Source organism: Lepidochelys olivacea (genome assembly GCF_965140295.1).
Source record: "Lepidochelys olivacea isolate rLepOli2 genome assembly, chromosome: 6".
Lineage (NCBI taxonomy): Eukaryota > Metazoa > Chordata > Testudines > Cheloniidae > Lepidochelys > Lepidochelys olivacea.
This window is the reverse complement of record NC_140416.1, coordinates 88860714-88887196: the sequence shown is the minus strand read 5'-3', so window position 1 is coordinate 88887196 and position 26483 is coordinate 88860714. Positions and strand designations below refer to the sequence as shown.

The 26483-nt window shown below is 46.5% G+C and overlaps 1 protein-coding gene across 3 annotated transcripts in view; it reads right to left on the bottom strand.

Moving 5' to 3' along the window:
- ADCK1 (aarF domain containing kinase 1) overlaps positions 1–26483 on the bottom strand; it is a 133932-nt gene that overhangs the window by 65229 nt on the left and 42220 nt on the right. For all 3 annotated transcript variants that reach the window (XM_084631478.1, XM_084631479.1, XM_084631480.1), the window contains one exon: positions 8345–8548. In XM_084631478.1, the coding sequence (XP_084487604.1) occupies positions 8345–8548 (204 nt within the window). The remainder of the gene's footprint in view (positions 1–8344; positions 8549–26483) is intronic.

Sequence of the window (26483 nt, the reverse complement as noted above, 5' to 3'; positions counted from 1 at the left end):
ATAATTGATAAAAATCTTTTTATATGCCGGGTTATTGAAAAAAGTGAGCTTTTTTATTCCTCATTATAGTTTTCATATAAATGTGGTTTTTATCGATAGCTGCTTGGAAGGCGGGGGGGGTCGCTGGAATGGGCACAACCTCCCCTCTCGTTTCGCCATCATCCTCATCTTCATCACCTCCAGCCATCAGGGCAATAGCCCTGAGATCCCATCTTCAAGGCAGATGAGTGATGGAGTCAGACTGTCATCCACAATGAGGAGGAAGAGAAGACAAAATGCAAAGAGAACTCAGACTCATCAACCTTATTACAACTCCCAGTGCCAGTGAATAACGTGCATGGGGGGAACAGCAGCAGCTTTCTGGGTTCAACTCCAGCCCAGCATTTCCCTGCTGCGAGGGTCACCCAGTATTAAGATGATGTTGATAGAGGGCCAGCAGAGCACTCAAGTTCTGAAACAGAACTGAAAAGAAGCTGAGCTTTTCGCCTGGAGGTATTATGGTAGTTGTAGCACAGAACACACAGCACAATCCCCAGGATCACACAGCGATGCAGGGCATGCAACGATGCACCTCCTAGAATCGTGAGAGTGACCAGGTATTCCCTCAGGCCAAATGACAGTACTGCAGGGTATGAGACCCACTGCCACAGGACTGTGCAATAGCTGTGGCAAATCCCCTGGGATCACAGATGGGCCCCACTGCAGAATCAGCCATACTCCCCCAGGGCTGTGCAACACTGCCAGACATGCAATGCACTCCTGGGGCCCACCACAGAATTTGCAGCAGCCTACTCTAGGGACCATGTGACCCAGCAGGGCATGTGGCTCCCTCTCTAAGGGTAGCATTACAGGGCCAGCTGCAGAATGTGGAGCATATACCCTCGGGGACAACATGACATTATATAGGACATGCACTGTAGTCCCATCAGGCCATCTGAAGGCTCAATTGCTCTCCCAGGGAGATGTACAGTGCTTCAGCAGCTCTGTAGCTCAGGAGAAAGAAAAACCCTTCCAAAGCTCGAGACTCTGCTGATGGGTTTCAGAGGGAAGAGAGCCCTTCCTCCTGTTTTTCTCAGCCACAGCAAAGGCTGCCATGATGTGCAGCACAGAATGTGGTTTGTGGGAAAGGAAGGAAAGAAGAGAAGAGCTGAATAGGAGTCCAGAAAATCTATGTAATTTCTTCTCTGCTCCAGACTGCATCAATTTGTGAGACGCACTCACCCATGAGGCTGTCTGACCCTTTCTGTAAACTGATTCTGCAAGAGTCATGCAAAGCCAGAGGAGACACAAAAACAAGGCCCTGATCATGTAGGGTTATTAGAGATCTCATGTCATCCCAGATCATGGGTACATGTGGACATTAAAGGTCACATGGCAAATGTCAGGGTGTTAGTCCCATTGTCCTGGCCCCATTCCAACTCTCCCTAGCCTCTGCCCCATCTCCCGGCAGCTTCAAATAGCTGTGTGATTCTTTGCCACTTCCTATCAAATGGCTCTGTGCAGTGTTCAACAGCAACTATGTTCCATCAGAGATATGGATGCATTTCAGTGCTGAGTGAATGATCCTGGTACATATGATCTGGAAAGCACCTTGGGGTCCTTAGGAGCAAAAGAAGCTATACGAATGTAGTTCCCTGTCCTCCCAGGTCACATCTCCGCCAGTAGGGAAGACAATCTATCTGGTGAAGAGTATTTCACTTCACATCACAGCCTCGGGGCCATGACAGGTACAAAAGCAAGGCATATGACAAGAGCAGGGCCCTTGCCCAGAGCATGGGGACCCCTGAACTAAAGCTGTCTCTACAAAGCAAGCCCACCTGAGCTACAGCACAAGATGTGCTTCTGTCATACCCACCCATTGGCAAAGAGGGGGGCCTGGCACCCTTCCCCATGACCTGCTCTGCTCAGCACATGAGCTGGCTCATTTCACAGCAAAGCAGGCCATAGGCAGCAAGGAGAAACTGCAAGTAATTGTAGGTGAAAATGATGGGCTCCCTGACAGCACTCACACATCAGGTAGCGAGACAGCTGTGTTCCACCACCTAGTCCCACAAGGTGGGACTGGGTGGAGGCCCCTTACAAAGCTGGGCCCTTAAGCTATCAAGCCGCCTATGGTTTGGGTCTGGCTTCACGAGAGAAAAGCCTTACTCCTCATGCACTTCCCCATCAGCTGAGATCGGACACAGCACCTGAGGTAATAGTCCCCAGGTTTGAGCATCAGAGGCGGGAGTGTTCTCAGGGAAGGGGGGGGGACGGACACACATACACCAGAGTTGTGTAAATCAACCCAGATGTGCGTGTGCACATGGAGCGGTGCAGAGGCTGAGGCGTGTCATTTTCACTGGGGTCCCATGTTCAGTGAAGACAGAGTGACCAGACATCTCAATATTGTCAGGAATCATCCCAATATTAGGGGCTTTGTCTTACATATGCAACTATATCATTCCCCCTTCCCCTCAAAAAAGTGTCCTGATTTTTCACATTTGCTCTCTGGTCACCCTAAGCAAAGAGCACTGATCAGAAATCACCTCAGCCCTGGCTGTCACATTCAACCCTGGCACCAATAAGAGTGTAAAATTCAATAGGAGCTTTACCTATTATTAGTATGGGGCTGGGGCTAGAGAAATGTATGATGAGACTTCAGTGGAGGAGGAAGTGCCAGAATCCCTCTTCACACACCCCAGTGCCTGACAAGGAGTTCCGCCCAAGTCCCTGCAAGGCCTTCAGCTGTCTCTTCTATAACAAGGCACTCTCCAGCAGGCCAGGGCTGGTCTGCCATCTACTGGGCATTAGGAGCAGAACTCTTTGAACAGCTGGGCAGGAGCAGGCCCGGTACCTCAGAGAGGCAGCCCCCTCAGTCTGCACTTGGGTGGATGGCAGGGCTTGGAAAGTCTCCAGCTTTGATTTCTAATAGGCCTGTTTGGTGGTTCTGTTTGGAGGATAAGTTAAACTCCATCCTGGCTCAGAAGCCATCTTTATTAGAGGTCCCCGGACAGGCTCCAGGAGCAGGGAATCAGAGGTCTGGGCTCACTGGAACCTACCAAAGGAGATTGAGAGGAGCTGACAGAAACTTCTGCAGGGATCAGGAAAGTCCAGAAAGACCTGGTTTGAAAACCAGGGGACATGATCTACATGAGGAAGCTGGGAGTAGAGAGGGCATTTGGGCACAATGACTCTCCACAAAGGGGAAAAAAATCTGGAATAAGTAAAGTGATCAGGGGAGGGGTCAGAGCTGTGAATATAAGTGAGCTGGACAAACGCCTAGATTTATGTCAGTCAGAGGAGGGGACTGAGGGGTCTGCGGGAAAGGCTGAAAGGTGAGACTCAAACAGATTAAAAAGGGCCTGTATGTGAGGATGGGCTGGAGAGTTGACCAGAACTGAGCTGTGTGAGCATTTCAATCTGGGCAGGATGGGGACCATTGTGGGGCTGGATGGGAGGGGACAAGCTCAGGCCTGTTGGGGTGTGCAGGAGGGCCAGATATGTGGTTGCACTGAGAGGTGCATTGGAACCAGAGGTAAGACAATGAGTCGGGACATGCAGTGTGGCTGGAAGGGAGAGATGTCAAGGAGTCTAAGCCACTTGGCAGTGCACTGGAAACCAGAGGACCAGTCCTGAAGTGTAGCCTATAGGTATACGTATTTGCTAGGAAAGGCATAGGTATAAGTTGAGGCAGTAATGCAACAAGCCTACAAGCCTCAAGGCCTGTAAAACTATAGATTAGCTAAACTAATCCAGGCATAAGGCCCCAAAAGCCTTAGCATAAGCAGCTAACCAGGAGTAACCGTCGATCATACAGGATAAAACGCTGTAATAAACAAGTATGACTAAACTGTTGACAGGTAACCCAAGATGTTAATTTATACCAGCTCTAGATATTTTAAGTTAGGAATATTAGCAGCTGTCCAACCACAAGAATGCCATGGTAACTAATTGACGTGTTTGTTAATGAGCTTGAGGTAAAAGGCCTAGTAAGCTATGGGGGTAGGGCACCCCAACATTAAAAGGGTGAGGAAATACAGATAAGGAAAAGGGTCAGAAATCGCTCCCGTACCGAATATGCATGAGGCACAGCGGGCGTCAGCATAACACAATATAAAAATTCTATCGCAGCCTGCGCGCCTCAGGAAATGCCAGGGTGACGACACAGTTGCTGCTGCTGAGGATGATGACTAACACTTCCGGTTTTTGTAAAAGAGTGTGAATATACTGATGCTCAGACACGGGGCGTTTTGGCCATCTTGTATTATCTATTTTGCTGGGTTAGAATGTTTGTGATTTTGCTAACCATGCTAATAAAAATAATTACTGACTTGTCTTGTTGGTGCATACCGGGGTTCTTGTAATAACTATGATATTTCTGGGTCTGGTCATGAGAACCCTGCCAAACCACAGAATGCTAACTGGGAATTACTATATAATCAACACATCAGGCAATAGAGAGTCATATTTGGGGGTGGGATGGACAGCATTGGAGCCAGACACATGGAGGAAAGGAGTTGTTGCACAGGCTGCTGAATTGGTCCCCATCCAGGAGGGAGACCAGGATACTATGGTGAAAGATGCTCTGGAAATACATAGATTAGAAAAACTAATGGACCCCCTCTGAGGATGACTGGGGAGAGCAATCTCAATGGTCCAGTCACTCTTTGGCCCATTAGTGCCAATGCCGAGGGAGGGTTATATGACAGAGGCACCTGCCCATTAAGATCTGCATGCAGACCCACCAACTCCTTTCTCCCACACCACTGAACAGCTATCAAAGGGAATGACCTGAGCTGAACCTAAACAGGTGCTCTATGCTCCAGGATCCCACACCCCCAACCAGACTGAACAAGTGTTCTAGAGAGGAAAGGCCTGTATCCCACTCCCCAGTTCCCGAGCCAGCCAGTTCCTCCTCCCTCCCCCCATTTCTGAAGTACATTGTTAATTTTTTTTTTTTTACGATCTAGTTTTAAAGTTTACTGATTTGGTACTACCGGAAAAGATTCACTTTTTAGAGCTCCTCATAAATCCTTCAACCTTTTGTCTGGTCTCAGGTTCCACTGAAAGTAGTTTGGCTACATTCCGAAAGTATATGTAAAGAGGGGTGGAGGAGAAGAAAACTTTGGGGATGAGGCACATGCCTTGTCAAGTTACATTAAAAGAACGGATAAAAATCAGAGTTGAATAAACTTTCCCTCCCTCTGACGCTGTCTAACAGTTCCCACCTGTGTTCCCTATAAGCTGCATGGTTGGGTGGCCACCCAGGAGAGATTCAAGTGCCGCGCAGTTGATTAGCAGAGCCACGCACATCCAGCAGGCAGTGTGTGTTCAGGTGCCCCTCCCCCAGGCTGCTTTGCAGCCACGTGGCTTCTGCAGCTGTTCCCAGGACCCTCCTTCTGGCTGTGCAGGGAAGGAGGGGAGGAAGGTCCCTCCCCCAGCCCCTGTACCCCATCTCCGCAGAGCAAGGTAGAGGGGAGGGGACAGGGCTCAGGACTCACAGCAGCTCTGAGGTCTGAACAAGCCTTCGGGTGAGTGAGTGCCTTAAAGAGACACTGCATGGTCTCTCAGAGACTTCCCCAACAGCCAGCACACACAATCTCTGTCTGTCTGTCTCTCCCCCTCCTCCCTGCCCATGTACCCCAACTCCACAGAGTGGGGATGCATAGTTCAAGAGGAAGAGAGCTTTCAGCAAGTGCCTTGAAGAAACAGCAGACAGGCATCTCTAAGAAATTTCCCCAGCAGCCAGAACGCACACAGTCTGTGTGTGTGTGTCTCTCTCTCTCTCTCTGACACTGACACACACACACACACTCTCACACACATGGTCTCTGTGTCTCACTCTCACACACACACACACACACACACACACACACACAGTCTGTGTCACACACCTCCCAACACTGTTGTTGTTCTTGGCACTTCCTGCAATGCACATATATTCTCTATAATTTTATTCTTTCAAAGTGTTGTTATTTCAGTCTTTTGACTGGTCTATGCATTTCATAATTTTAATTTCTCTCTTACATTTAAATTTAATTCTTTGGGTAGTGAGTTCTCAAATGTCTAACTTGTCCTGGCTGGAGTAATTAACCCTACTGGTCACTTTTTAAGAAACTATTCTAGGTGGGGTCACGTTAAGGCCACCTAGAGAAGGTGCTGCTGCATATTCAAGTCAGTATTATTGGTTTTTTTCCCCCTCCCTACCACATCCCATTGCAAACTCCTGCTAATTTAGCTGCAGGTTTCCAGGCATCATGCTGTTGACTCTGGGTTCCTGACCCACCAAGGGAATATTTCAATATTCCATCTCTCACTCCCACCCTCTTACCCAAATCCCAATTTTCAATTCAACATTTTGTTTTTAAATTGTGGTGAGCATATTTCTACGCACGGACTAACTTCATCCGCGGTGTTATCCCACGACTTTCTACAGGCTCCAGCAAGGAGGCCTTCAGCAGATTAGGCTTCTCAAAGCCCTTTTTGTTTTTAACTACCTTGACTCAGTTGCCTATAACTAATGGACTCAAGCAACTACCTCTGACCTCCCTTACCAGTGCCTTTCTTTTTCTCCATTTTTCTTCCCTTATGTCTGTCTGATTCTTTCTTCTCTGTCTCTTTTAATACCCTTTTCTCTCTTTCTTTAGCATTCCTATTTGCTTCCTCTGTCTCTTTAAAATTAAAGATCACCCCAACACTGCCCATGTGAGTGAAATGAATGCTAAGAGGAAAGGCTGCTGCTGAGAGGGGGATTCGAGCTGCCTCGCTGGGAATCAATGAGGCATGGAAAGCTCATCTAACTCCTGAAACGCTGAAAGAAACCAGGGCGGATCAGTGGCAGCTGAAAATGCATTTGAGAGAGAAGAAAAGGCCCTGTCACTGAGCGCCCCATTCAGCTACAGAGAGAAGCAGCACAGAGGCGGCTGCTTTTGTGTTTTAATACTGTCTAATCCCAGCCCAGCTTCCCTCTCCACCCACCACAGGGGAAGGCTGGCTGAACCTCTACTCTACAGAGCAGCTAGAGGATGGGTACTGCAGGAAGTGGTTACCCTGGCCTGTTTCTCTCCCTCCATCTATTTGCTGTGCTACAAATCCAGCTGGTACTAACCATGTGATGAAGCTGGGTGGGGGCTGGTCTCACACAGGCAATATGAAGGCCGATCAGAAGCTGACATTAACTCTTTGCAGTTGAACTATGGGGAAATGCTCACTGTCATTCATGAATATCCAACCCCCTTATCCAATCCCTCATGTCATTGACGAATAGCCACCCCTACAACTTACACAGAGCCAGACCCACCCCAACCCCCTACATATCCGCCAGGAACACCTCCCTACAGACTCCCAGGTACACACACCTAGCCATACTACCCACACAGCCAGGCACACTCTCCCCAACACGTTCCCACACACGTAGCCATAACAAAGTACCTGACACGCACTCCTTGCTCCCACACTACCCAACTCTCCCCCAGCACTCTGACCCATTTACCCCCACATACATTCTCTACCATTACCAAGGCATAAAGCTGCCCCTTCTCCCCACATACACTCCCATCCCCACTGCTCTGCTCCACACCCACATTCCCTATGGCCTACTCCCTACATCCAAGGCACTCCTCAGCCTGGGGGTAGAGCTGTCACCATGAGGGAGGAGTTGAAAAGCCGCAGGATATCACAGTTACTTCACTCCCAGGCCCCAAGAGTTAATGGCACAGCTTCCTTTGCTACTCTGTTGCCTTAGTGTCAGCAGCAAAAGTGATTTATGCTGTTATTAAAGGAAATTATTTATTTTTTTCATCTGGGGTTAATTAGGGGCTTGTGAAAGTAAAGGGCTGTCAGTGCCAGCTAGACATGGTAGAGAACAGCCAGAGGCAGTGCTATCTGCCCACACACAGATCTGCCAATGCATCTTGCTTCTCAACTGCAACACCCCCGGTTCCAATCCTGGGGAACCCCATAGCTCTACTCATGGCCCTCAATCCTGACCTCCAACACCCCTGCTATTCTTGTCCTGGACCCTTGCACGTACAGTTCTGCTGATGTCCCTCATTCCTGCCTGGCAACCCTCTCCCCACTTCCCTGTAATTCTCACTAGACTTTGCCAGCCATACCCAGCAATGTGTGGGAAATACCAGACTTGCCCCAGAGCTAGGATAAGATGACTCCCACAGCAGTCTCTCTTCATCTAAGTCTTCCAAAGCACAAGGCCGGTGTCCTGAACTCCCTTGTCATGTTTCCATCTATGAAGGAAAATCACCAAGCAGCTCATTGCTCCTGTTTCCCTCTGGCCAGTGGCCCAGCGTTGCCATGCTGCAGCTGGCTGGCCTGGCAGGCCAGTGAGGGCTTCAGTGCCTCATACCTCTTTGCCCAGGTCCTCACGGATCACTTGTTCAATTTCCTGCATGCTGCTCTGTGGGGCCTGGCTGTGTAGTATCTTGAGGGTGCGAGTGTATTCCTCAGGCAGAAGGTAGTCGAGTGCCCCCAGATGCTGTCCCACTTTGATGAAGGTGCCTCTGTTGGCACAGCACAGGTCCCGGAGGCGTTCCGCAGAGCGCAGATGTACCTGCATAGAGATCAAAACATCAGCCAGCCCCTTTCTCCAACTCTTTGCTCCTTATTCCTCCCTCCATCTTTGCTCCCTCCCTCCCCCCTGCACACACTTACACACACACTTTTACTCCCCTAGGTTTCAAATGCAGCTGCCTTTTGTTTGTTTGTTTCCTTGGTGATGCACCTGCATCACCTATTGTCAGCTAAATTCTGGGAACAGGGTTTGCTGATGAAGAGGAACTGACACAGAGCCAATGGGAGGCGTGCCACAGCGTAAGGCAAAAGTCAGGACCATTTCTCCCATTTAAAGCACACACGTGTGGCTCTGTTCTCAGTGTGAGTGCAGTGGAGTAAAGCGGGGGGAAGACAGATGCCATCCTGAGGGTGTCAGCACAGAAACTTCCTCAGAGGAAGACATTCTATTTAAAGACACAGCAAAACAAAAACACAAAGTATTTTCTGTCAATTTAGCGGGGTAAATGGTGCTGATGGGCAGCTCCTTGGCAACCGGATCTTATTTAGCTATTATCTTAATAGCTACAACCTGTTCAGTGGCAAAGCCAGCTTAGCGCTCGTGCTGTTCCACCAACCCACTGTGACCTTCCCCATGCACTGGGGTAGGGTGCTCTCCAGGGCCTGTTCGGTCCTTGCCTCTCTGCTCAGACAGGCACCAGGGGCCTATTCATGCCAATTACAGTGTGGTTTCAGTGAAGTGGACACTAGGAATTAGGAGACCTTTCAAATTCAAACTAGATGGCTACAACAACACCGCAAACAAGTGTAAAAGTCCACTGGCCAGGTCTTGATTTCAACCAATGACCTTGACTCTGTATCACAGAAGTGTACCAGTCACCTGACCCTTTAATAGCCATGATTTATTCTGCCTTACACTATTACTATGAAAGCTCCGTGTCTGGGGCACAGGCACACTCAACATTCAGGAAGGTAATAAACTGTGACTGACTTTATCCTGCTACATTATTAGAATTCCAGCAAATTTACAAGTAAAAAGACCAATGCAAATCTATGCTTTTCTGCTATCTGCATGAAAGTGGCTAATACCTCACAGCATCAGTCAGTCAAAATCCCAAACAGAAAAGCAATTCTGGAGTGAGCTCCCTTTTTCAGTGACATTGCCACAAACGTCAGCTCCTAGCAGTTCACACCCAGTTACTCAGATATTCACAATACCCGGAGAAATGACCAGCAAAAAAATAGCATTAGCGTAACTTTCAAAAGTTTAAAACAAAAAACAAAAACAAGCACTAAAAAGGTAGGAAATACAGAGCTCAGACTGCAAGCTCAGCCTTTACTCTGCTCACTAACCCACTGCTTATGTTTTAACATATAGGCTATGTCTGCATTTCAGCTGGGAAGTATAATTCCCAGCTTGTGTAGACTTACACATGCTAGCTGTGATCGAGCTCATGTGCTAAAAATAGCAGTGTGGCCACAGTGGCAAAGGCAGTAGTTCAGACTTGTACCTAGGATCTCAGACAGGATTGCACTCGGGCAGCTACCCCAAGCCACCGCCCTTACCACCAGAGCCACTCTGCTATTGTTAGCCCGCTAGCTAGATCAGAGCTAATATGTGTATATCTACCCGAGCTGGGAATTACACCTCCCAGCTGCAGTGCAGACATACCCTATATATTAAAACATAAGCAATGGAGTAATGGGCAGAGTTAAGGCTGAGCTTTCAACCTAAACTCTGCATTTCCTAACTTTTAAGTGCTTGGCTTGAATACTCTTCTTATAGCATTATGAATTATTGATCAATGAATACAACAATGTGGGATTTTACATCCAGTCTCACATCCAGTAAGCTGCAATACAGGACATTCAGTCCTCAGACTTGGCTCTCAGTCTTCAACAGTTTTCAAGTACATAAAAGCTTTTTACAAGGAAGAGGGAGAAAAATTGTTCTCTTTAATCTCTGAGGATAGGACAAGAAGCAATGGCCTTAAATTGCAGCAAGGGCAGTTTAGGTTGGACATTAGGAAAAACTTTCTAATTATCAGGATGGTTAAGTACTGGAAAAAATTGCCTAGGGAGGTTGCGGAGTCTCTGTCATTGGAGATTTTTAAGAGCAAGTTAGACAAACACCTATTAGGGATGGTCTAGATCAGCCATGGCCAATAGAAATTCGATGCTAGCCACACTTGTAGTTTTGAATTTTTCTTATTAGCTACATTATAAAAAAGCCACATGCATTAGCCACAATTCAATAGCCTATTAGCCACATGTGGCTAGTGGTGAACGTATTGGACACCACTGGTCTAGATAATCCTTAGACCTGCCATGAGTGCAAGGGACTGGACTAGAAGACCTCTCGAGGTCCCTTTCAGTCATACGATTCTATGATTCAAGGTGCTCCATGGCCCAGGCTCAGCATATGTAAAAGATCACATAAAGCTCCAGAATGAAGACCATTGCTCAACAACTCTGCTTCTCTGGCACAGTGAAATTCTTGACCATAAAGCTTGTCTGTGCTGGAGATGGAGTTTTCTCAGGGGCTGCTCAGAGGTTGTGGAACTACAGACCGTCACAAGCCTCACCATCTTCCGCTTCAAGTGCAAGACATATTTCTTTGACCAGCCTTCTCCTGTATAAACATAGAGCAGTGACTACTTTAAAAAAAACAACCCCCAAACCCTATATTGCACACACAATTCTCCTCTTGTGAGGCTGAGAGAGAATGAACCATACATGACAGAGATTAACCGGGTTGCTTAGCGCTACTGGAAAGCGCTCCGATGCTATAGTAATTATCATGGTATAAGAACCTGCGTAGAACAGAATAGTGGAACAGGGAGACCTCCCTGTGATACCAAGAGCCCCTCAATGCCAACTCCAGACAAGTCAAGCTTGAAAACTGAATCCAGTATCTCACTCGGGGAGTACAAATTTGGACCCTAAACTCCTTGGTATCCTGGCAGAGCACTAGGGTCCCTTTAGACAGAGCAGGGCACATCCTCCAGCCCCTTGCCAGCAGGTGAGGGGACTCTGAAACAAGAATGCCTGGAGGGGGCTCAAGAAGTTAAACATCCTTGGGGGAGGTTGAGGTAGAGGACATCAACCATTTAACACCCCAGGACAGATCAGTGCAGGCAGCATTTTGCAAAATGAGTTTCCACTCTCTGAAAATAACTAGCATGTGCTCACACAGAGACACTCTCAATGGGATGGACTGCTGTAAATGCTTTGTCCCTGAGCTCCAATCCCTCCACTGGCGTCCAGTCCACTTCCATACCAGTTCAACACCTGGTCCTGATCTTCCCAGCCCTCACGCAGCTACGTCAGTAATAGCATCTCTCCTTTGGGACAATGCACCTCACCAAGGCCAGAGGAAGCATGCAGGAGTCAGAGACAAATCTCTCTCAATCAAGGGGATTCAGCTGTGAAACGAGCTGCTAGAGAAGGTCAAACCAATCCAGAGTCTGACTCCTTTCAGGGCACCCTGCAAAACCCTCTTCTACGACAAAGCATTTCTCACTATAAACAACAATAACTTAACAGAAGGGGAATGGAGCAGAGCAGAAGACTCAGGAGGTACATGAGGGGTACTGTATGTAGACCTCATAGACCTATGAATCACATAGATACTATGGTGTTGGGCACTCCAGAAAACCCGAAATAGATCAGACGGGTAGACAGATGTGTCAACACACACACATAAGCTTACATGTGCGTGCACGCACACACACACACACCTTTGCGAGTGTAACCCAACTACAAAAGTGCACACACCTGCCACAGCAAAAAAGTGCCCTGAGACTTACATACACAAAACGCTCAGGTTGCCGGGGCTGCAGTCACAGGTAAGAGTGTGCTACATTTTATTGGACTCCTTTGATTCTTTTGTTGTGGCAACTAGGTTCTTGACCTGGCTGTTCCCCTGCCTCTGCCTTGTGTGTATGTGTATGGGGAGAGACGAGGGAGACAGGCAGAGAAAGGGAGTGAGGAACAGAAGGAATGAAAGAGAAAGAAACAGCAAAAGAGGCAGAGACGGAGTAATAAGGATGAGAGAGACCAGGAGGGAGCCAGAGCAGCTGGACAGTTTGTCACAGTACAAGGAGTTCAGCCCATTATAGGAAAACAGCTTTTATGCAGCTTGGATAATTGTCCTCGACACACGGTCTCCAGCAGAGGAGAAAAAATCCAGCAGCCAGTGAAGGCAGTGGGAGGCAATTGCTGTCTACAGCTCCCCAGAGTTCGCCTGTATTCTAGGGGAGAGGAAGGGCAGGCTGGGGGCAGCCGGTTTGAATTAAACCCGTCCAGCCCCACTTGTGTTCTAGGATCTCCAATGTGGGAAGAAGGTCAGGTCAGAGCCCTGTGAGCTCACAGAGACAAAATGGGAACCAGGAATATGCTGCCCCCACACGACTTGTAGCCCCTGCCAGGCGAGAGAGCCAAACCAAAGCTTCCTGCATGGCTTTCTGCAGAGCACTAAGCATCGGGAGGATGCAGGGACTGACACAAGACACTGGGCATCAAACCCAGTCTCCTGCATGGCACTGCAGAGCCTCATGTATCAGGCTGGCCTAGAAAGGGAGAGACTGGAGCTAGGGACTGAACCCCAGTCTCTTGTATAGCAGGGCAGGGCTCTAGTCTCTTCACCATCACTAAGCACTAGGCAGGCCAGGGGGGTGAGGGATTGGTGCTGGGAATAGAATCCAAGTCTTCTGTGTAGCAGGACAGGACACTAGCACCAGGCTGGCACAGGAAGCACGGGACTGAGGCTGGGAGTCATTTACTCACAGAAATGTCCACCCATCCTAGAGGCAAAAGAACAGGAGAATCAGTGAGGCACACCTGTTCCCATCTGATATTTTAGCCTCGAAGCCCCCTCTCTTGCCCCATTGCCCACACAGATCACCAAGGTTATTGGGCAACCCGAGACAAAAAACAGTAGGAAGAAAAAACTTGAGAGAAAATGCAGCCCAACCCAGATCCAAGGAATGTCTGCACATGTGTGCCCCTGCTGTGGAGGAGGTAAAGATAGCCCCCCTCTTCTCTGCCCCAGAGACAGCAAAGGCATGCCCTGCAGAATTTTGCCACCCCTTAGGAAACTCCAACTAACTCCAGCACACACCACCTTGCACTGTGAGAAGTTATCATCCTACTGCTCAGAGAAAGGCACCCACATCTGAGAGGGGCTCTCAAGACACCAGGAGCAGCAGCAGAAAATCAAAACAATACTCTCCTCCTTCCACAGATTTAGCCCTGTTATGCTGGAAGTACTGATGGAAGCACTATTGGCTCCCAGGGCCACCGTCTGGTTCTCTGGCCCTGCCTTTCCTGGGTGGTGAAAGAAAGTACAGTATATCTGGGACCCCCACTAACAGACAGACTGATGATGAGGGGAATCTACCATTAGCCATAAAACATATGGCAATAGTCCAATCAGTGCTAACGGGACCAGTTTGATGTAGAGACCTCACGAACCCACCATCCACTATCTAAACTTCCCTTTTCTTAGCGACCGAATGAAAAAGCTGGCAAAAAATGGTCTCCAGTATCCACTGTTAGCTGCCAGGATCCTGGATAGCTGCCAGTCAGGCTTCAAACCAGAGTATGGGACATAGAAGGCACTTGTTCCTCTGGTGGATGATCTCCTCCTGACTATAGACAAGGGAAGAGCACCACACACATCCTGCTAGACCCCTCTGCAGCATTCGATACCACTGATCACCAGACACTTCTGCTCCACCTCTAAGAAACTGCAAGATTTAAATAGAAATGCCCTGAAATGGCACAGGTAGTTCCTCCAAGACCCAACTTAGAGGGTTGTCATGGGCAACTGCCCCTCCAAAGCCCTCACCTGCAGAGTCCCCGTGGCTCAGTTCTCTCTCTTTCTAATATTAGTGAATATCTAACTGTAGCCTTTAGGACAGCTGGTGAGACATGGGCTGAAATGCCAGCAGAACAAAGACAACACTCAGCTCCACCCCTCCTTTACATCAAACACAAGCAGCAGCATCCACCAGCTCTCAGTGCCTGCCCAAACCAGCACCCAATTGAAGCCGACGAAAGCTGATCCTTGGTAAGAATGAGATGTTGTTGGCAGGAATAGGGAAACACTGCTAAGAATCTGCTTCCTCTACAACATCCCCACTAGCAAGGGCATTTTTGGACTCCTCAATGCTATTGTATGTTCAAATAACCAAAGTGGCATAAAATGCCCATGTATATCTGCCAGCAGCCAGAAGTTTATTTCTGATCCTATCAGACACAGACCTGGTCAACTTGACCCATGTGTTCAACACCTCAGGCCCACTCAGAAACACAGGTTGCCACAAACATTAAAATAACCTGGGGTTTCTGCACTGGCACCCAATTACACCCCTGCTCCTGCAACACAAAAGTTGGTGGGAGCTTTTCCATTGACTTCAGGCCCTAAATGCAGAGTCCAGTTCAAAGTCTCTGTCCAATACTCAGAGACATCCATGGGACTGGCCCTCACTACCTGAGAATTCTTCCGTCCCTCTGCAACCATCATCTCCTACAACAGCAACGTTGCACTAGAACAGTGATGCTTTCAACCAGTGGGGTAGGCTCGTGACTGCAGGAGACAGAACTTTCCCAGGAGCTGGGCCCAGACTATGGGACTCACTACCATAAGACATAAAAAGGAGTACCATCCTCACCATGTTCAGAACTGAATGCAGAGCTCCTCACCTTGGCCTGGCTTCCCATCAGTAAGCCAACGCACAACTTAGCTTGTGAGAGAAGGTGATTTGAGAGATAACCCTTTTAGAGCAACAGGTGGCTAAAGTCCTCCAGAGGGGTCACCAAACCCATCAGAAACAGGACATTGGTGCCAGTCCTGCCTCTGAACCTATGCTCAGTGCTCTGGGTGGGTTTGACAAAGCAGAAAGCATTCTGCTGGCTGTAAGGGAGGAGGTGGTTGTGATGTGCTCTGCAGAGGATAGAGCTGGCCTAATACAGAAGGGCTTCCCAGTTGGCTTGGCAGGAGGGAGAAGATTTGGGAAAGGGGCAGGTGGCTAGACAGGGGCGTGTGAAGTCATACAAAACATACTGTAGGCGGTTAGCAGGGAAATTATGCATTTCAAATGCTGAGAATCACCAAGATTAAACCGCATTTGGACAGTGCTTCAGCACAAATGTCTCCCCGCGTGTGTGTGTGTTCTTCTCTCTCTGCACTCTCATCTCCGAGTCTCTCTTTTTCTCTCCCTCCCTCAGATTCAGCAGGATGAGTTTTCCGTGTGCCCCATAGTGCCCGCATCAGACACACATGGATTGGCCCCAATGCAGGGTAAAATGAACTGACTTGGATTTTCAAAGTGATTTTGATATGGCCCTTCATAAAAGGCGGAAAGAAAAGAAATAACACCCAAGTGTTGAGTGGAAGCTCCTCATGGCTTAAGCACTAGACTCAGCAAGCAGAGAGAGAAGGTAACATTTTCAGAAGTATTTACATGACCCACTGAGTTTCAGGGAGACTTATGCTCTTAAATCACTTAAGCTCTTTTGAAAAAATTTACCCAGAGAGTCGTAGTGAACAGCAGCTCCTCAGATCACACAAAATCTAACAGTGAGATGTCTGAAATGGGATCAGTGCTAGTTAACTTTTAAAGGCAAGAAATTGAGTTAGAAAGAACCTAAAAGGTCACGTCAGAAAATTAAAATACTTCAACACAAACTTGATTTCATGGTGTTTCTGGCCAGGAGGGACCATTAGATTATCTAGGCAGAATCCCAGGTCTGCATCCCTCCAAACACAAAAGAAAGCAAGGGAAGACAAGAAAAAGCAGCAGGGTTAAATGGCAAGTTTCAGGGACATTCCTCATATAAAACAAGGATCCTTTTAAAAGGGTAATCCAGCCCAAATAAAAACCATAGGAAGATGCATAAACCATAGCAGGTGCCTAAGCTATAGCTGGCAAAATGAGTGATGGAATTAGGAGAGCTAGGAGGGAATCTGAAGGAGCCAAATAGCCAAAGATAAATACAAGTCACCACAAATTCCTGATCCTGACTGGCACCTCTAGGCACTGGTATAGATATTAATGTTTAAATAACAGTATCAGAAACTGGAAGCCTGTGAGCAAATTGGTGGGTCCACTGGGCAACCAAAAGTGGAGGGAGGATGTTGGGGAGAGAACTACCCCAGAACGATTCTTTTCGGGTAATACAGATAAGGCACTTGCACACAGTGAGGTGCCAAAAGAGGAAGTTGATGGAACAACTGCAGCATTTCCATTGTGTAAGGCACCAAGAATTGTGACGGAATTTTAAAAGTGGATGAGCTGCTAACAATATACACCAGCTCTCATTAAAATCAGCTCTTTTACTCGACAACTGGAGGGTAACCTGTCTTTAAAAAAGGATCCAAGAGTGATCCTGGAACTTATAGCCCAGTTAACCTTACTTCTATACCAGGTAAATTAGTTAAAACAATAGTTATAGAGTGAGCTATATAAATCACCTAGCTGAATGTGATATGACTGAGACAAACAGGCATGGATTTGGGGAAGGAAAAAAATCATTCCTCTCTAATCTCCACATACTAGAATTCCCTGAGCCTGTTAACACAGGAATAAATAAAGAAGAAAGGGAAGATATCTATTTGAACTTTCAAATAGCCTTCAATGAAGTCCCTCACAAACAGCTATTATGAAAAGTAAGTTGTTACTAGTAAGAAACAAACAAACAAACAAAAAAGGTAATGGATCAGAAACTGGCTATTGCCTTGTCTGCGTTAATCTATTCCCCATCCCCCCAAAAATTCTCAGCTTTGCTATACCCCAATTCAACTCTACCAATGGTTACAAAGGTGGGATCTCTAGTTGCAACAAGGTTCCCGCAGCCATTGGTGTTTTTACCACTACCTCATTTTAAACCTGCTCTGAGCAGAGTCAGACAACGTGGCAATGTAAATGCTAGTGACCACAGGAGCCCTGTCTACACTAGCACTTCCACTGTTGCTGCCCCACTGAAGCTGAATCAGTGGTAGCAACACTGGAAGATTTGGAGAGGAGAAACTAGCGTAGACACAGCTAACTGTACGTCTATATTGCAAAAAAAGCGTTAGCACTAGCTAACCAGGGTTAAAATGGCAGTGAAGACACAGCAACTTGGCTCGTAACTCAGATTAACAACACGAGTTCAACACCAGACTGGCCTAAAGGCTTATACACAACCTGCTAACCCAAGTTGCTGTATATTCACTGCTATTTTAATCCAAAGTAGCGAATGCTAACACCTCTCCTTTTTCCAGTGTAGACATACCTAAGAGACAGAAAACAAAGCGTAGAAATAAATGGTAAATGTACAGCATTGCCAAAGGTTAACAGTGGAGTACCTACCCCACTAAGTACACACTAATGCTGGTGTTCATTCTATTTGCCAATGAACTGGCAAAGGGATGAACAGTGTGGTGGCAACATTTCCGGCTGATACGACATTACTGGGGTTATTCAAGAACAGAAAAAACTGTCAGGAATTCCAGAAGTACCTAACAAAGCCAGGTGAATAAGCAACATGGTGACAGATGAAATTCAGTGTAGACAAGCCCAAGGTTATGCACATTGGAAGGAACAATTTGTACTACTCATACGCATTGATGGGTTCTAAATTAAAGTAACCACTAAAGACCTGTGTGCATCATTGTGGAGAGCTCAATGAAAATACCTGCTCAATGAGCAATGGCATTCAAAAAAGCAAACGAGCTGTTAGGTTGTATTAAAAAAGGGATAGAGAACAATACTAAAAATATCATAATGCCATTAGATAGATCCTCACCTTGACTAATGTTTTCCCTGCTGGTCATCCCATCTCAAAAAGGATAGAGCAGAAACAGAAAAAGGTCCAGAGAAGGGCAGCAAAAATTATTAAAGGCCTAAGAAAAACTTCTATACAAAAACAGTTTAGTTTAGAGAGGAGACGCAAAAGAGTGGACAGGAAGGAGTTATATAAAATAATGATTGGTATAGAGAAGGTACATCCATCGCTTCTATTTATCCTCTCATGATACAACAAACAAAGGGGCATTCAATCAAATAAAAAGGCAAAAAATTTAAAGCTTTTTTAAGAAAAAAAAACCAACCACAATACATACTTAAACTATAGAACTCCCTGCCACAGGCTACCAAGGCCAAGAGTTTAGCAAGATTAAGAAGACTTTATATATTTATTCAATCTGAAAATAATAATAATACCTAGGTCTTATATAGTGTTTTTCATCTGCAGATCTCAAAGCACTTTACAAAGGCAGTCCATATCATTAGCCCCATAGTCACAAGAACATCTGCACTTATGTTAGACAGAATAAAAATGAATAAATTTGCTTTAATCTTTATTTATCAGGGGATAAGCCAACTTCTAACTGAATGGGATCAAGAAAACTTCCCCCCTATTGGCACATTATTGCATAATTATCCACGAGGGGGCTTTACAGCTTTCTCTGAAACATCTGGTACTGGCCATGGTTGTTGACAGGACAGCAGACTAGGTTGTGGCCTTATCCACTCTGGCAGCTCCTGTGTTCCATTTCATGTGTTTCTAAATTATTTGGAAGAGGAGAATTAGGAGGAGGAGGAGGGAAAGTTTTATGGCTAAGACACTGAAGTGGGATTCAAGAGATCTCAGTTCTGTTCCTGCCTCTGCTACGGACTTACTGCGCGACCTTGGGTAAATGACTTATTGATCTCTCTAGGCCTCAGTTTGTGTGTGTATAAAATGGGGATAATGCTGCTTACCTACTTCACAGGGAGGTTGTGAAGCTTATTATTTTTTGTGAATGCTCTATAGTAATGGAGGCCACGAATTAGATACAGAACTTTGGCACCCAGTTGGTGAAGTCTGATGATAATGCCAAGAACCAGATCCCAGCAGCTAATATGCAGGGATGGACAGGAGGAGATAGCCTAGAAACCCCTCCCACCTTTGCGGGGGGCAGACAGACTCCCAGGGTCATGAGCTCTAGGTGTGGGTGAGTCAGTGACACTAGCAGCACTAGCCATTCCAGAGGTGGTGTGGAAGTGGTCTGGCCCTGGTCCCTTTCTCTTCCTCACCTCTTAGAGTCAGGAAGCTGGTGACGGGGCTACACAATGCATATGGGTGGTAAAGCCACAGAACAGTCCTGTGTAGTTTGGGTGAATACAAATTACAGAAGGTTGTGAGGAAGTTCAGGTGGATTCAAACACACTGGGAGATCAGGCAGTGCAGTGGCAGGTGGAATTCAGATCAGTAAAGTTGTTTGCTTAGGATACAGCTGCAGTTAGAGCAAATAAGGTGTTTGGGTGCATTAAAAACAAGGGATAGAAAACACAGAACGTATTACAATGACACAACACTGAGAACATTTGGTGCTCTGTGTCCAGTTAGGGCTGTATTAACTTAAAGAAGCCCTTAAAAAACAATGAGGAGTCCGGTGGCACCTTAAAGACTAACAGATTTATTTGGGCATAAGCTTTTGTGGGTAAAAAACCCACTTCTTGTGGATACAGACTAACGTGGCTACCCCTCTAATACTTAAAGAAGCCCTAGCAGAGATTAAAAAGATTCAGAGAATGGATGCTCACAAATCTGTTCAATTTATATACATGACAGGAGTCAATTAAACCAGACTGACCTGTGAATTTAGGGCAAATTAAAGGATCTATTTGCTTCAGACAGCACATAATCACCCTGTGGAATTTACTGCCAAACAGTTAAAAACTGGTGCCGGGGCTGGATCATTTTATCACCAATACAATACATAGCCCACATGCAGCTGAAACAAAGGCAAGCAATAATCTACTTTGAAAAGATTTTTCCCATGTAGGCCCAAAGTCAAGGGTGCACACAGACGCCCAAACTCACACACGTACAAATGCACGTCGACACTCAAGCTCACACGCACACAAACCGAGCCCTGAACTCACATGAACATGCAGACACTGGAACTGACACCTCTGGTACAGGCACTCAGCCTCACACCACGCTGACACCCAGATTCACACCACCCCTGAAACTCGCAAACCTGTAACAACCAACCGCACTGACTAGAGAGGGGCCTGACCTAACCCCCCCGTTCTGAATGACATTGGATTCCGGAGACATTTGTACTGGTCCTGGGAATCCTAACTTTGCGGCTCAGGCCCACCTCTCCAGTTAATCAAATCCTCTGCAGAACCAGGAGAGGTGGGGGGAAGTGGCACTTGATGGTAACTGCAGCAAAGCTCTCACATAACCACCAGCCACCTTGCTGGACTCCATCCCTTCCTTGCAGTTCGGTGCATGTACAGCTGGTACTGATTCCCTGGCTCATGCTCCATCTTCATTTTGCTCCAAGCTTGCTCATTTGCGCTCTGATAATCTCTCATTACCAATGACCTTGCTGTAATGAGTTTTCATCTGCCTCATATTAATTAGAAACATTTTCATTAGCCAGCTCAATTTTGGGTAAATAGCTAATACAAGCGGCTGCATTGCTATTAGTTATCAATTGGGCTGTTAAGAGGGAGGATCAAAGTGAGGGGAGAAGCTGTTTCCCCTTTAACCACCTATAAAATGCAACGGACTCTTCTGTTCAGGCCTCCTCGGAAAGGCTGGATACCAAAGCACAGTGAGGCAGTGGATTCCATATTTATTTTCTCCTGATAACGATTCCAGATCAAACTGGCTCTGTTTCCAAATCAAAGAAGAGCTTTTCAAATTCAAGCACCACAAATTGAATCTGGGATCTGAGAGTCAAGCTGGGTCCTTTCTGCATCACATCATCATCCCCAATAATGAGGATTCTGCAACAGAAACTCATGGCCCAAATGAAACGAGTTTGATGCTACAAACAGACACAACTACTAGATAATTCACACATCCCCTGCGGGATCTGAGACTAGAACCAAGTTTGGTCATTTCCAGAAACTTAGGCCTCTACCACAAGAAGTAAAAGAAGAAGAACTTCTTTAAGCCAGCACTAGCAGAGGGTCCCTTATACGCTGCACGGCCCAGCTACTAGCAGGCTACATTAATCACTCACTCCTACACACATACCCAGTATATTACACAGCCCTGTGAGACATGAGCTTATGTTCAGTAGGTAGCTGAGGGCACTCAGCAGGATTGGCACATTAGCTGCCTAAGTAGCTGACAACACATACGGCAGAACAGTAACCAGCTCACTAGCCCACAGCCACATTGGTTCCTACTAGGCTGACAGGAGTAAAAATTCTGATCAATAGAGTCAGCAGATCTGACTCAGACACATACAGGGAAGCAATATGGGGAGGAAGAAGAATAGAAGATGCTAAACCTTCTGCCCACACAGACTCAAGCTTAAGGAAATCTTTAAATGAATGTTCATTCAACGTATAGGAAGCCACAAGGTGAATCACAGAATATCAGGGTTGGAAGGGACCTCAGGAGTTCAACTAGTCCAACCCCCTGCTCAAAGCAGGACCAATCCCCAACTAAATCATCCCAGACAGGGCTTTGTCAAGCCTGACCTTAAAAACCTCTAAGGAAAGAGGTTCCACCATGTCCCTAGGTAACCCATTCCAGTGCTTCACCACCCTCTAGTGAAAAAGTTTTTCCTAATATCCAACCTAAATCTCCCCCACTGCAACTTGAGACCATTACTCCTTGTTCGGTCATCTGCTACCACTGAGAACAGTCTAGATCCAGTCTAGTCTGGAACCCCCTTTCAGGTAGATGAAAGCAGCTATCAAATCCCTCCTCATTCTTCTCTTCTGCTGACTAATTAATCCCAGTCCCCTCAGCCTCTCCTCATAAGTCATGTGCTCCAGCCCCCTAATCATTTTTGTTGCCCTCCACTGGACTCTTTCCAATTTTTTCACATCCTTCTTGTAGTGTGGGGCCCAAAACTGGACACAGTACTCCAGAGGAGGCCTCACCAATGTCCAATAGAGGGGAATGATCACAACCCTCGATCTGCTGGCAATGCTCCTACTTATACAGCCCAAAATGCCGTTAGCCTTCTTGGCAACAAGGGCACACTGTTGACTCATATCCAGCTTCTCGTCCACTGTAACCCCTAGGTCCTTTTCTGCAGAACTGCTGCCTCGCTGCTCGGTCCCTAGTCTGTAGCAGTGCATCTCTTATCAACTGAAACTGCAGCACAGCAAACAATCAAAGGCTGATGACCTCTCCTCCAAGTGTGGAGAGACCCCCTGGCTGCTATAGTCTATCAGTCTGTGGAGGAGACTTCCAAGGGAAGCAGTGCAAGCCCCATCATTTGGGATACTTAGCAATAAAAATACTTAGCACTTCTATAGCACGTTTCATCTGTAGATCTCAAAGCACTGTACAAAGGGGGGTCCTTTCTCCTATTTTACTGAGAGGGAAACTAGAGTACAGAGGAGGGAAGGGACTTGCACAAGGTCACACATGGTGAGTTAATGGCAGAACTGGGACTAGAACTCAAATCCTCTATTCCCTAGTCTGGTGCTTTATCTTCTAAATCCCCACCGTCTCACTCTCACCTCACTCGGCTCAACAAAAGACCAGGAATTGTACAATAAAGGACCATCCTGCACCAGCCAGAATCATCTCATAGGAGATTTCTGTTTCTAACTTTTATGATTCTATGGTTAAAATGACCCTTGTTTTATATTCCACCACACGATTTATTGTCAATAATATAGCTTGACCCACCACAGCCTACATTAATTGAAGAAACTATAGATTTGGTTAAAGAGAGAAAAATTTACAAAACAGCATTGTGTTATTAAAATGTAAAGCTTCTCTTGCAGCCTGGGGAACCCACACCCAACAGCCATGAGTCTAGGAACCTAGAAGGGAACTTGAGGAGGAAAACAAAGTGAAACTGACCACGACAGCTTCCATGCCCCAAGCGGAGACAGATGCAAAAAGTAAAAGCAAATGAGATTTTTTTACAACTCAAGGGCTTATTTTAACACCGGGAAATAAACTGCCAAATTCTGCTCTCCTGTCAGTGTAACTCATCAAAGTCGTTGGGAACAGAGTGATAGGAGAGCCCAGTTCTGCAAGCTGTTGGGTGCCTTCATCTCCCAGGAAATGGAACACCTTGCCCAACAGGCCTCAAGTGAGGGCAGAATTTGGCTCATCATCATCATCACTTCTTCCAGCTTCTTTTTCAGTTAGAAGGAAGAGGACAGTACAGGCACACAGGTGAAAGGACCAATCTGTTCCAATAACTGTCTTTTAAAGGCACAGACACCAAGTTACTGCCTTTGCTCCCTAAAGCTGATTTCAGCCTCAAGGGGAGTCCTCTCAGAAAGAATGAGGGAGCAGGACATTTGACCACTTCAGTTCCTATGATTGTGCGCTGGGGTCCTGTGCATAAATGATTCAATTCTGCAAGCCAAGATATGAATATTGGCTAATGATCCAATCCTGCAAGGTGCTGAGCGCCCCCACCTACCACTGAAGATACATCAGAATCTCACAGGATTCTACAAGGGCCATATCCATGTGCATGGATAGCAATGGGATTTCCACATTAGGATGAGCTCAAACTAGACCAGCAGATGACAGTGCCAGGCCTATTGGTACAAGCATATGCACGTCTAGAGGCCTGGTGTAGCACAGCCATTTGCGACACCGGTGTGCTTCCAATTGTGCCTCTAGTGCCCTTTAGTCATAGTGGGACTGGGGTGCCTGGAGATCTGTTTCATGATTCACTGTGGAGTATCCCTATAAGAAGTAACACAACAGCATGACTGCAGAGGACACAGGGGCATTCACGGAAGCTGCAATGAAATCAGACACGTGTTTCGATCCATTGATCTCAGCGCCTGCGGCTCCTGTTCCAAGGCAGGTGAAATGAAAATGAATTTGACACAGCATCTCTCAAAATCTTCCGAGCAAAATTAATTCAACTTGGCTTGGATAAGAGCAGGAGGATGGGAATGGAAACAGGCAGAAAGACTGTAAACAAAGGGGCACAGGAAACAGCCTTGTATTGAGCAGAGGTCAGATATCTGGAGGGGTGCCCCAGAGATCAGTGTTATCATTATCATTTGCCATCTTTAATGATAATATGGGAGAAAGGGGCTAATCAAAAAGTTAATTAAATTCACAGATGCTCCTAAATTGGGAGGTGCTGCCAGTGCCTGCAGAAATAACAGTGGGACCTGGAAAGGTCAGAAAACAACAAGAGAACGTGGAACTAAAAAACTGGACACATGTAGCAAATGGATCTGAGGGGAAATTGCCCCAAACATAGATATTTAAGGGTGGGGAGACATGGGGAAAGCAGAGCTAGTGTTCGGTCATTACTGGGGGGAGCAGATTAGACATGAGGTACAGTGGAAGACAGCTGCCAAACCAGCCTTTAGTTTGTGGCTGCATACATGGAGGCATCACGTCATAGGGTAGAAAGGCATTAGGGACACACTTTCTACTGGAAAGAGCCCCTCAGGACCAGGGAGATGTACACAAGCTGGAGAGAACTGAGACAACAAAAAGAATGAAGGAGCTGGAGTGACAGACAGGACAAAGAGTAAAAGCACGAGCAGGCAGATCAGAAGCCGGGGGTGTACTGTCTGAGCCAGGATGGATTAAAAACTGAGGAAGGGCTTCTGGATTTACACTAAATATATGACACCTGACCCATCTGAAGATTAGAGGGGGACTTAACAGCCTCTAGATGCCTGAAAAGTCTAGACACCAAGGAGTGAGAGGGATTGTATAGGCTGGTACAGAGATCTAGGAAGGAGGGGAGGGGTGAAATTAAAGTACAGGAAACTTTAGGTTAAATATTAAGAAAATCTTCTCAATACTGAAGATTCCTGTCCCTGGGAGCAACGTGAAGGAGGGTGAGAGTGGAATCCAAGATGTGGGGTATGGAGTTTCTTCACCAAGAAGGAAGGTTTCACTCTGAGAAGAAGCCTACAACAGCTGGAGGTCCTCATGTAACCGAGAGCTAGAAGATTCCAGATAGGCAGATGGGTCAGAGTTCAGAGGGCTCACAGAACAAGTGGAAGAAGATGCAAATCCAGGCATCGCATGCACAGAAGGGAAGACCCAGGCTGAAGCTAGTAATGAGACAGCAACAGAATATAAAATAAGACTTTCCATAGGGAAGAGAGCCAACAGCTCACAAGCCACCAATGATCTGGAGACAGATATTTCTTTACTCAATACTTTCATAGAATCGAAGAACTTAAGAGATGGAAAAATTCCTATCAAATCCCATCTAGTCCAGCTCCCAAAGACCAAGGTAGGATTGCTCCCTCCAATCTATTCTTCAAGGCTTTGGATGAATAACATCACGCAAGTGATGAGGTTTCCACCACTTGCCTTAGGAGACAATTCCACAGCCTGATCAATCCACACTGAGATATTCCGCTTGCATTTCCCCTTTCTCACTTTCATCCCATTGTTCCTAGCTACCATCCTACATAATTCTTCTTTCCTTGGTGTATACATCCTTTAAAGTTGTATCAAAGTGACCTCACCCGGAGGTCTGTTATCTTCACACATTAAGTTAGGTTATGAGTTAATTTAGGCTCAATCTCCAAAATCCTCACTCTGACAATATTCCCACTGAAGTCAATGGGAGAAAGGACTGAGTAAAAGCTGAATAAAGAGCTCAAGATTAAGCCCTTTGACTGTAAGCTCTTCAGGGTAGAATCATTGTATTCATGCTAAGCACCATGCACATTTATGGCGATGTGTAAATAAATCATCATGTTCCCCACTTAATCACTGCTCAGCTGAGTTACACACAGTTTTTTTAATCCTCCTTGTAAATCAGTCCCTCCAGCATTCTGATCAATTGGTTGCTCTTCTCTGAAATCCCTCCAATTTGTCAGTATTTTTAAGTATCTTTTGATGGCATTGAATATGCTAATAAAGAAAGTGGTTGGAATGGGATGGATTACAGTTGACAACTGGCTTCTTCTGGGCCTCTGTAGGACTGCAATGCTGCCACCTTGGAAGTTAAAGGACTCAGAACATTTCTTTGCTGATATGCAACTTTGTTCCTGATCAAC